A 12,740-nucleotide genomic window follows, 5' to 3' on the forward strand; every position below is an offset into this window, starting at 1 on the left:
AGAGGAACTAATCAAGAACTAATGGGTAGTTACCATGGAACCCAAAGAGGAATTAATCAGGAACAAATTAGGAGCTAATGGGTAGTTAATCAGTACCTACTGGGGAACACACAGCCAAGCCTCATTAGGGGACTACTGGTTTGTTACCACAGAAACATGGTTAAGACGACAGCAGTATAATATTATGAAATGTGTAATGTTTTTCATCAGTAGGTTTACAAAAGAGATAATCCAATAAAATCAGTAACCACTAGGAAACAGGTTATTGACAATTACGAGCTGTGACCTCACTGGTGCAGGGTTTATTCAGAACCCACATGGAGAATTTCTCCTCCGTTTCTGTGGTAACAAACCAGTAGTCCCCTAATAAGGCTTGGCTGTGTGTTCCCCAGTAAGTACGGATTAACTACCCATTAGCTCCTGATTCATTCCTGTGGCGTTCCCCAGTAGTTAATCAAAATTTGTGTACCTTATTGTAAAGTGTTACTGGAAAAATGTACCCGTGAACAAGAATTAATTTAATGGGTATCCTCAATGCATGATTGTGATCTTTTAATTGAAAAAGTGCCGTTGACACAGCTCCCATTTTGGAAATACTTTCCAAATGGTTCCAGAGGGAATACACATCTATCTCTTTTATGAGTAAAACATGTTTTCCGTTGTCATAACACACAAATAATTCACATTCTGCTCTCCTTATCTCAACTACACCTAGCGGATCTCTGTGTACTCCCTAACACGCTGCACACCTCTTCCCTCTCGTTTTGCAGGATGTCTTGGCACAGAGGAGGCAGCCTGACAGATGTGGATGGCCTATTTTTTCAGCACGTCAGATTCTGTAGATGCCTGTGTGTTTGCAGTGAAACCCTCACTTGTCATCATGTCATCATTCAGAAGGCTCAGTCAGAACTCCCAGCATTCCTCCGTCTCAAACCCGCACACAGATCCCTGTTCAGCCTCAGAAATGCTTTCTGCTGTCTTTCTACCATGTTTTCAAAAAGTCTGGGGTTGTAGATGTTGATAAGTCAGAGAAATTGCTTTCTTTTATTGTGAAAATATTTTCACATCAACCAAAAGGTCAGCTTGAGAGCTGCATCATATCATTATCAGGATTATTTCCAATGCCTTTTTAAAATTTCAGCTGTTATAAAGAAGCTTTCTTACTCCTTAGGGTCCAACGGTGAAAAGATTTACTTTGATACCATCAGACAGATCTTGTGTCTGGTAAAAAGTTTAGAGAGTTATTGCACAAACGCTCCAGTGTCACTTTTTTTCCTCCATCCTTCCACATTTTGTTTGGTTATGTTGCCATGCTCTCCTCATCGTCTATCTCCATGTTCAGTGTTGCCTGTCACCCATCCTCAGCTCCTGTCACCCTGCACCACGCCTACTCTGCCCTGTCACAGCCATCAGCTCTCATCATGTTCACCTGCTCCGCCCCCTTCTTAAGCCCAGCTCATCTCCCACTCAGTGCCAGATTATTGAAAGCTTTTTGCCAGCAGAAATCCAGCGTCCCTTGTTCTGATTCCTGACCTTGAACCTCAGCCTTGTTTCTTGACTCCTCGCCTTGCCTTGCCCTTTCTGGATTTATCTGCTTCGTCTGACCACGGTACCGACCTTATCTTTCTCCTCCTTCGACTACGCCTTTGGATCACGTTCTGGTTCTGGTATCTGCTCTCTGATCTTTTGTGTATGACCCCTGCAACGTTTACTGGACCCTGTTTCTGGACCTGCCCTCCCCGGACCACGCTCAGCACCATGGTCTGCTCTGTTGCAGCTCTCACTGCACAAGTGACGTCACCAGGTTCAGCGCTTCTACAGCTCTTGCCCAACCACAGACTGAGAAGCTTAGTGACATTCATAGCAAGTCTCAAAACTCCTCGTCCGCTTCATAGTTACTAACCTGTCTCTCTCTACAGACTGAACCCCCACCTGGGCCCTGACCTCCACCAGAAGCTGCAATAAAAATAAACATTTTAAACCATTCCTGGTGTTTGGTGTTGTGTGCTGATCCAAAACCCCGTTCTTGTCGCTCCATTTTATCTTCAAGAGGCTTTGAATTGCCAAATAACTTTTAATTTAGTAAAAAGACCAATTAAAACGTTCGGAACAATTCACAACTTGGTATCTCCATCCATTATCTTTTACTCGCTTCTTCCTTTTCGGGTCATGGGGGTCACTGGTGCCCGTATCCAGCAGTCACTGTGCGAGAGACGGGGTCTCAGCTTGTTAAATTTAGCTTCTTCTCACCCTTTGCAGTTGTCCGCACGTGCCTCCCTGATTTGCCGCAGGATGCTTTTGGCGTTGATGAAGGAGGTGCAGTCGCTGATGTTGTAAACCACCACAAAGCCATCTGCCCAGTCCACCGGCTCCTCCAGTATGCACCTGGCCTCTGAGCTCTGCCAAAAATTAAAATAAAAATAGGTGTGCTTTTATGTTGAATGTGTATGTATGCATGAAAATCTTAATTAATTCAGGCTGCCGAAAGAAAATAAAATCAGAATTGAGTTGTACACAAACTCAGTTCTGTGAAATGTTACATGAAATTTGGCAAGTCGTCATCCTTAAGGTTGATTGATTATAATATCATGTACAGTATGTGATGAACCTAATTGGCTGGTTTTCCCGTGCAGTGAGTACAAATCCACTGATTTCCAAAGAACATCAGATCAAGAAGGATTTACGGCTGCATGCTTGACCTTGAGCGAAAAATTAATGGAGTACTGAAGGTGCTTTCTGATGTGCTTGAAAGTATTTCAAAGGGAAATTGAAACACTTAATGTAACATATGGGCTAAGACTGAACACACTGACCTTGAGGAGAAATAACTGGCGTTAAAAAATTGAGACGTGAGGCACGAGACTGTAAATACCAGTTTAAACCTGTTCTCTTTATTACCTTCATAGTTTTGTTACGAACGGGAGGCGCTAAAAGGAGTCCAACTGGCAAAGACAATGACCAGCTCTTATTCTGCTGAGCCCAGGAGGATTCCAGTAAAATACTGACGTCTAGTAAAAGGCATCTCAGGTCTTTTGTCCCGATGGAAGAAAAGTAAGTAAAGTTATGGGCCTCTTCTTAAAAAAAAAAAAAAAAAAAAGCACAGACTATAAGCTTAAATTGCCTTGGGATACCTTCATAAACCTTCTGGATTCCCATCTTAAAAGCACCAGATTGTACACGTGCCAGTAAATATATGACCACAGCTTGCTAAAGGTCAGGGGCATGTGCAGCTTCCCTGCAGCCTGAAAAGCAGCCAGCGTTGTTCTGCTGTTGTGTCAAATTCTTTGCAGACACACCGTGTCATCCACGACATGGTCAGAAGGAAATTAATAAAAGTTATGGTCTGTGTTGGTGTTTGACACTCAGAAATGATTAACAACAGGACGTAGGTTTTACATTTCTTAACGTTTGCGTGTATGTGTTTCACAAATAAAAGTAATAAAAAGCTCACGCATTGGGAGGCCTTTCATGCAGTAAGTGCTAAAATCAAAAGACTGAAAAAACGCAGAGTTTACTATAAAATAACGGCAGCCGTTGAGTTTCAGTCTGCCAGATGAGACAAAAAACAAAATATTAACAGGAACGCTTTGAGTCCTGCCACAGTTTATTTTTCCCAATCAAACATTTTAGCACTAAAACTAGTTCAGATAAGTTTGTACCTGAGAGCAGGGGTCAAAAATCTCCAAATTCAGCTGCCTGCCATCAATTGAAAGCCTTTTATGGTAGAGAGAATCTGCAATAAAGATTCAAAACAGACAAAAATTATGAATTCATTCAACCTTTTTTTATATACAGGTTAATCCCATTGAGCCTCGGGGACTCATTTACAAGAGAGACCTGAATTTTAACAAAGAAGGATGACAACAATGGACATAAGTGAACTGGCGTTTCATGCGGCATGTCTATTTTGTGTTTGGTAATTGTTTCAACTTTAATCAGACTACAAAATTACCATAATAAATCATTTATCCATTCATTTTGTTAACCTACTTCTTACTTTCCAGGTTACATGGAGCTGGTGTCTAGCTCCAGCAGTCACTGTGAGAGAGGCGGGGGACACCCAGGACAGATCTCCAACACAGAGACATATAAAGACATATAACCATTCTCACTCTAACCCAAATTCGGGCCCAGGCCATGATAATGTGATGGATGGGCAGGCTGGGTCAGTGTCAGGCTTTTGATTGCATCAGCGGATGAGCCACGATCCAATTATATGGTAACATGGCTTGTCATACATTCCAAATATATGGCAACATGGCTTGTCATACAATCACACATGTGGCCATTTCACCGCGAGCTGACCGGCCTTGAAAGAGACAAAAAGTTCAGTTTAACTTCAGATGGGACTGTACTGCCAGGAAGCGATCCATCACCCAAATGGGCGTTCATTCAGCCGCTGCACTCAGCGGACATGCGTGGCCAACAACCCAAACAGGTGAGATCCCAAAGCAGACGTGTCAGAGCAGTCCGTGTCTGAATAAATCAGAATGCAGGCAGAAACAGGGATTGAATGCGCTTTGACGGCCATGAAAGGACAAACACCCCCATAGCCCCGATCTTCTGCCCCTTTTATTCAGCCGCACGTGTCCGCCGACAGTTAATAACTATATAAGCGATCAAAGCTTAATAAAATATGTCAGGCGGGGTTCGGACCTGTAATTACTGTTAATTCGTTGGGTCGGATGGGGTTCGGAAATGATGGCTACGGGCTGGGGCCAGGTCGGATCAGATTTTTTGGGCCCAAATGCAACTCTACCGGGAGGAGATGTGTTGTGCCAAATCAAAAGATTAAATTTCAAATGTCTTGGTACATCAAATATTGATTTTTTTTGTTTGTTTCTCAAAGACAAATCTTGAATTTGTATGAAACAAACAAGAAGTGTTTGAGAAGCAACATCTATGGGTGTTGGTGCATATATCCCTCCATTCATCCATTATCTTTACCCGCTTCTTCCTTTTCGGGTCACTGGTGCCCATATCCAGCAGTCATTGCGAGAGGTGGGGGACACCCAGTGGTGTAATAAATGTGATACGTGGGTATACAGAGTATACCCGTTAGAAAACCTTGGGAATTTCAGAATACTCACCTAAAAGTTCCCAATGATACATGACATACCACTGGGCACGTGTCATCGTCAACACATTTGGAACATTTTATGGACACGTTGAGTTGGTTCAACCTGTTTTTGGTATAATAACTAATACATCTGTACTTTCTACTTAATACTTAAACATGTTTTGCCTTGATACATTTTCATACATTCTATAACATGTTTTTAATACAAAGCCTGCTGTTGCACAAAGTTTGTTGTCCATTTATTCAAATATAAGCATCAGAGAAATTTTGAAATGTCCAATATGCTTAAAAATCTAAACAAATTGACGATTACATTGTACTAACCAGTGTACTTTGGTTTCTAAGCACAGTATACCCACTACAAAAATGTAGACTACACCACTGGGGACACCTTGGACGGGTCTCCAGTCCATCACAGGGACACATAGAGACGAACGAGACAAACAACCACTCACCCTCTCACTCACCTAGGGACAATTTAGAGTTACCAATCAGTCTAACATGCATGTTTTTGGTCTGTGGGAGGAAATTGGAGTACCTCGAGAAAACCCACGCAGCACGGAGAGAACATGCAACCTCCACCCAGAAAGATCCCAGCCAGGATTTGATCCAGTGACCTTCTCGCTGAGAAGCAACAGCTCTACCAACTGCGCCACAGTGCTGCCATGTTTGTGCATATTTTTCCTATTAAACCAAAACCCCCATCAAAGTATAATTTTTGCCAAATCTGGAAACACTTACTGGCATTGGAGGCATATTCACCGATGAATCGTCTGGTCAAAAACCTCACAAGGACAGCTGGGGGAAACAGATGAAATGAAAACAAGAAAATCAATCATGGCATGATCAGCGTCTCATTCCTCACAGGTGGCAACAGTGGGGGAAATAAAAGAGCCTCGTTAATTCTCGCAGTGCCAACAGACTGTGGGATTGTTGTGCAGAAACTTAAGCTGCACATGAAAGGTGTTGTGGCTTTGCTGGAAGCTCTGTTGCACGTTTGGCTAAATGAATGGTCATATTCCCCCTCTGTTTGCCTCAACGTTACAAGCTGCACATAAAATTGACTGACTGATAGACTGGACCAGTTTTTGTCCCACAGACAATTAGTTTCAGTTACCAGCCTTCTCAGTGCTGACCTTTACTGATGGTGGGCCTGCAGAGGGGTTGGACAGAGCATATAGTTCAGTTATATTAATGTAGACACTGTATTTAATTGAAATGAATCATGCATGCACATGATTAATAAAAAAACAAAACAAAGGACTTTCCGCTCATGGAACTCAACAGCACATTGTGGTGCCATCACCAGGCATAGACGTGACGTCTGAAGAATAAAACAAGACACCCACTGAACGCAGCAACCAGAGCATAAATTGAAATAAATGAGCAAGCATGCACAAACAAACTCCAGAGCTCTGGTGCACGTGCCAGGCCGCGAGAACTGAGACATCCCATTGTTCTGGAAAACACGCAGTCAACCATCATCTGAGCCATCATCGCCAAGACTGAGCATCGCCTGAGTCTTCCTTCACCATCTGCCCTAAGCTGGTCGGCACTCGCCCTGAAATGTACCTGGCCCAGAAAATTTAAGTTGTGACCGCAAAGTCTGTCCTGGGAAATTCTAAAGAACTAAACCAGATTTGTCAAGTGGACAGCTCGTGAAAAGGTGTCACGCTTTGAAAAGAACAAGGGTGAGCTCTGCTTGCATAGAAACAAACTCACAAATGTAAGATATTTAGCTTGAAGTATGTTTATCTCTGTCAGTTATTCTGAGCAGTCATTAAAATGGTCACAGCAGTGTCATAGATCTCCATTTAAAATGTTTTATTTTCTCAACAAACATACAAATATCTTTTTTAGTGTATTGTGACGTTTATGTTTGATTTCATTATCCGTCCCTGATTAGCATCAAAAACAAGCTTTTATGGAAAACCTGTTGATGGCTTTATTTCACACAGTGCATATTGACTGCATCTATTCGCTAAAGCAATTGACCACAATCCAAGGGGATTTGACATTGTTTAAGGGGTGTCCCATTTCACTGTGGAACCAATACTCCTTGCAACTTAATGAAGGGTTTAAAGAGTATAGATCCAGGCGTATAGGTGTGGTAGGGATAATGCTAGGAAATGGAATTTGTCCAGGTAATGATGGTAATATAAAACTATAATTGTGATGAAATAACTATCTACCACCTTATTCCTGAGGGTTCTACCAGAGCCATAAATACGTAGACGCCTCAAGGAGCAGGCTGGCCCATTACAGCGGTACGTCACAGCGTCCGCCATATTGGATGTGGCAGATCTGCCGGTCAATGGACTGAACACCACAAAGCACCGTTTTGCAAAGTTGATGCCTGTCGTTCATATTAATATATTTGGAAAACAAACAGGCGCCAAAAACAACATTTGTAACTTTTCACGTGATTGTTAAAAAATGTTTACTCCCTAAATGTTTGGGTTATAAATAAGCAATACAGCCATGTGTCTATTCATCTGAGAGCTTCTAATGTGTGTAACACTATTACTGTGGTGAGGAATGTAGAAATATTCCTATTTAACATTTAATCTGTGTCTTTAATAACCAGATCCTGAAATGTAGATGTGACGTGTGGATTTTTTTAATAAAGAGCAGTAACGTTCACATTTAACTGATTTTGATTAATCACATTGATGAACATAAATACACCAATATATATATATATATATATATATGTATGTATATATATATATAAATGGCAGCACAGTGGCTCAGTTGGTCGAGCTGCTGCTTCTCTGCAAGCAGGTTGCCCCAGTTGAGATCCTGACCAGAGGCTTTTCTGGGTGGACTTTGCATGTTCTCTTTGTGCATGTGTGGGTTTTCTCCTCCGGATATTCCACCTACGTCCTCCCTTCAAACACAACATTGATGCATTTTTGTTGTAGCAGTTTCCAAGTGCATGAATCTGGAGAGGGAAATGCCAGTACAAATAATTTCTCTCTCATTGATCTTCAATGAAACATTCATCCATCTGAAAACAGAGAATGGATCAGGATTTGCATTTATACATAAGAGTGTTCTGGTTAAAATCAGCCCGTCTCAAATAAGAATATTTTTCTATTTGTTGTTTTAAGTTCTGCGAACAAAACCTCGACAAAGTTAAGCACAATCCAAAATACCAGAGCTAAAAATATGGGGCTTTAAATTAAGAAAATGACAAGCCAAACGTCTGAACTGAGTTTTGAGACACAAAAATACTGACATGCAGCTGTTTTCTGTTTCAAAAGCCACAGTTACATAATTACATGTTTTAATTTAGCTCAGTCTCACTGAACAACATGAAGAACCTGCCAACACAAAGTTCACCCCAAACTAAGAAATAACATGAGGAAAATAACCAAAAAAAATTAAACAAAAGTACATACACTGCATGCAACTTAGTTTTCTATATTATCTTAACAACACTTTAAGAGTTTAAGGTTTCTGTGTATTTACAGACACTGACCAGCCTCTTAAAATATAAATATTACTTGAAGGAGGACCTGAATATGTCAACTTGGACATCTGTCACTAATCAGTTGTTAAAATGTTACTTAATTCTTATAATAACATATATTAATCAGCAGTAATTCACATGGTTATATTATTTTAGCTAATTATGCCAACCATTCTTTTGCTAATGTTGCTTCAGTATGACAGCTTTTTTTTTTTTTTGCTTTGATAGCACCTCATAGGGAAGCAGTCATCTTTGAGTTGGGATTTCAACACAAATCAAATAAGTTTGACACGACTTTACCATAAAACTTAGTGTTAAATGACCATTTTGATATGTTTTTTTTTTCCTTGAAACAATTTTAAAATGATTAATAAGATAAGATATAACTTTACTGATACCACGATCACCACTGTAATTGGTGATGTAAGGCTTATCTGTGCTGCTGATTACCCATGCTGCTGATCTCATGCTGCTGTATTCATTCATACAGACTCATGTTCGGGCTGCTGTTGAATATACCATATTATTTTACATTGTTGGTGTTTAGCATATATCTTAGATCTTTTAGCGTATTATTTATTGTATTGTTTATCTTAGTGTCTATCTTACATCCTTTCTTTTTATACTTTATATTTTTGCTATTTTGGGGTGGAACTGGGACCCTGAGTACACAATTTAGTTCCACCTCATGTGCCACATGTGATGCGAATGACATTAAAGTAACTTGAACTTGAATCAAGCAGTGAATAGTCTTGAAATTAGTCAAAAAGACAGAAAAAGTAGATTTCATTTGATTTTAACCCACGTCATTTAACATACTACATGAAAATGAGCTTTTGGGTACTAAATGATACAAACTGCAAAATGGTGACTGTTAACATTTGCAGCGTGAGCTCTTAACCTTCTGTGTTGTAAAGCCTGAACATGAGAAAATGATCAATAGTTTGTTCTCTGGATGCTTGAAGTACGCACCTGATTTCCCGGCCCCCTGGCTCCCCAGAAGAGCCAGCTTGACGTCGTTCATGCCTGCGTCCCGTCAGGGTCTCAGCCGGCTGTAAGTTGGACTCCTGCAGCTCGGTGAAGGTGCAGGGCCGCTCTGCACACTTTCTCTTCAAAGAGCTGTTTTACTTCTCAGAGCGAGAGAGTGGGGAGAGACAGGGAAACCCACCCACCCACCCCTTGTCCCTCTCTCTGTGTCCCAGAAGTTCTTCTTTCTCTCATACTCTTTCTTTCTTCATTCTGTTTCTCTCTCTGCTTCTCACTCTGTTTCTTCTTCCTTCTATCCTGCATCTATATATCTCTTTCCTGTCGTGGCCCCCCTCCTACACACGGGGTTACCGGAGGGTCAGCACTGACTGAATCCATTGTGCTGATCCTGTCTTTACAAACTGTAACTGTAGTTTAGCTGCTTTCAGAGGACATTTCTAATATTCTTCATCGACGGATGAAAATGTTTACAGCCTGGAAAGTCCCATGTGCAACAATAAACGTGGTTTTACAAAAACGTAAATGTTCTGAATTTCTGTTTCTGATCTAATGATCTGTCAGACGTTCCCAGATTGCTCTGCTTTAAAGCCACAGAATAAAAGTTGCAGAGACGTGTGACCCCGACTGTTTGTTCATAAATGAACCATTTAATAAAGAATCCCCTCGAGCATTTTATTAACTTTTTACTGTTTTATCTCTCTCTGTAACCGTTAATGCGAATAACAAACACGATTTGTAAGTTAATTTGATTTTTGTAGATCTTCTCAAGACCTCACTTGGTGTTTCACATCTCCAACTTTAGGAACAACTGGACTAAATTAACTTCATGAAATAAAATAAAATATGAAAACCTGTTTGAACCTGCATGCTTTATTTCTTCCACTAGAATGTCTCATTTGTGAGTCGAATCTTGCAAATTATAACCGAGCCTGATTCCCTTAATGAGTCAAAATCTAAAACAACTGATCAAAACATACTAACTGCTATTCTCTCAGTTGGTGGTGAAATATCTATACATTTTATTCTTTGTTTTACAATTCCCAAGCAGTCTTCTAACTAATTTGCTGCCTAAAAGATTCGGAGCCACTCACCGATTCCTATTATTTTAATAAACTTTTTTTCTAGATCTCAATAAAACAAATCCAAATAGACAAAAAAAAAGACTAAATTATATTTATTTTATTTTTTCTAATCAGCTGTAGAAGATAATTCATGATTGCATACAGAAATGTTAATAGTATATTAACTTAAAAGCATATCACTTTAGTTTTAGGGTTCTTAGTAGAGATGCTCGATATTGGATTCTGGGCCGATATCCGATCTGCCAATCTGTTAAAACTTATTTGGCCGATAACTGATACCAATACCAATATTTTTCCCTAGATCTACTTACAGAGACTATAGCTTTCTCTGCTGTGGAATTAAAATACTACATTATTCTTCATGGTCTTTGTCAACTTGACCTGATTCCAACAGCAGATGTCTTAAAGGGGGCTGAAAATGATGCAACACTTCAACTTGGATTACGTTTAAAGTCAAATCTATTCAGGACATTTACTCTCTCTAACACAATAACACTCAAAGAGTGCAAGTTTGTAAATTTTCACAAATCTAAACTCCACCTGTTCACAATCAACAAGTGAAACGTGCATAAGTAGTTGTGCATTTAATGGATAATACACTTGACAGTTTCTTAAATTAAAAAAATAACTTAAAACAGAAGCCCAATATGTGGTTATACAATGTTAACGATCAACTCAAATGTCCTTGTCACTGGGTTGTCATACAAAAACAGTGCCTTTACATATATACAGCAACGGTTGCCCTGGTTTTTCAATGGTCTAAGCTTTATGGGAGAGTGGCGAAGAGAAAACCACTCAGATTAAATCTCCACTGTAATTTGTCAAACAGCATGTGGAAGACTCCACGGTCAAGTGGAAGAAAGTCCTGTGCTCTTGTGAGCTCAAACTGGAGTTTCTTGACTATCAAATGAGCTAAACGACTCCAAAGATAACTCGTTAAATCTCAACTAGTTTTCCACGTTTCATGTTTCAATTACCTCATTTATGATGTTCAACAGTTCAGCAGGATGCGTTTGAGTTTCAGTTCACAGACACAAAACCTGGCCTGATTAATAAGTTGTAGTTTCAGTGACGTTGGCAAAATGTTGAAATGCATCTTTTTTTCTTTAAAGTAAACATTATTCCAAAATGTCTTGGATTATGCTGCAAGAGAACCTAAAGTAGAACTATAGGAAGAGTCCAGTTGGAAGACAGTTTCCTGCATTGGGAGGTAGGCAGCTGAGCTGGGTTTGGACTTTGAGCTGTTGAAACTGAAGCAGGTTCTGGAAGCAGAAGAATGGAGGCGAGTGGAAAATTGGACCAGAAATGAAAAGAACAAAAGGACTCAATCAGGTCAGTGATCAGCAAAGAGCCGTACAGAATGTTCACTTTTAGCTTGGCTCAAAGTTTAGAGATACCAACGATCTGCAGACTCTTCAGTCAGGCAGCGTTAAAGAAACGAGGCAAAGTCTTTGAAAAGATCTTGATTGTAAAACAGGTTGCAGCTGGCGTGGCCATCAAAACTCCTCTAATCAAGCACACGGACACACAAACAGACCCCGCATCACTTTTCTCCATCTTAAAATCTTTCATTGCTTTACACGACAGGCAGGTAAAATAACAGGTATTAAAATTAGAAACATTATTGCCCCCAAAACATTATTTTATGTAGAAGTTAGTTGATGGGTTATAAAATAAAATAATTAATGCTGTTTTTTTATTTATTTTTTGTTAAGATTACAGATTATTCGTGTAAATTCTGTAAAATTAATGAAAATGTAAGATATACTGTATGTCATATTTAATTTGTCAAAAGAATCGACTGAAGACTATGGAGGGTGGAATGCATAAATACACAGCAAAATTATTAAATGTTTTTTTTTATATAATTACATTGAATTATTTAATGGTACATTTATTTGTACATTTATTTAATTAATTAGACATTTACATTTATTTATTTCATGATGTATTTATTTATTTAATTTGGACACATTCCACCCTCCATATTATGGAGGACTGAATGTGACAAAATGAAATAAAATAAACACATAATAATGAAATGCATCATTTAAATATTAAAAACATTGTTTAATCATTAAATACACAATTAACTTATTAAATACACAATTAAATA

The 12,740-nt window shown here is 39.5% G+C and overlaps 1 protein-coding gene across 1 annotated transcript in view; it reads right to left on the bottom strand.

Moving 5' to 3' along the window:
* Positions 1-9,617, bottom strand: part of rerglb (RERG/RAS-like b) — a 10,659-nt gene extending 1,042 nt beyond the window's left edge. The window contains exons 1-4 of the mRNA XM_037682569.1: positions 9,528-9,617; positions 5,822-5,878; positions 3,660-3,733; positions 2,251-2,399 (exon numbers count right to left, since the gene is read on the bottom strand). Of these exons, the coding sequence (XP_037538497.1) occupies positions 2,251-2,399; positions 3,660-3,733; positions 5,822-5,878; positions 9,528-9,579 (332 nt within the window). The 5' untranslated portion in view covers positions 9,580-9,617. The remainder of the gene's footprint in view (positions 1-2,250; positions 2,400-3,659; positions 3,734-5,821; positions 5,879-9,527) is intronic.
* Between the last annotated feature and the right edge of the window lie 3,123 nt (positions 9,618-12,740).

This window comes from Nematolebias whitei, chromosome 10 (genome assembly GCF_014905685.2).
Source record: "Nematolebias whitei isolate Nwh7 chromosome 10, NemWhi1, whole genome shotgun sequence".
In the NCBI taxonomy this organism is placed as follows: Eukaryota; Metazoa; Chordata; class Actinopteri; order Cyprinodontiformes; family Rivulidae; genus Nematolebias; species Nematolebias whitei.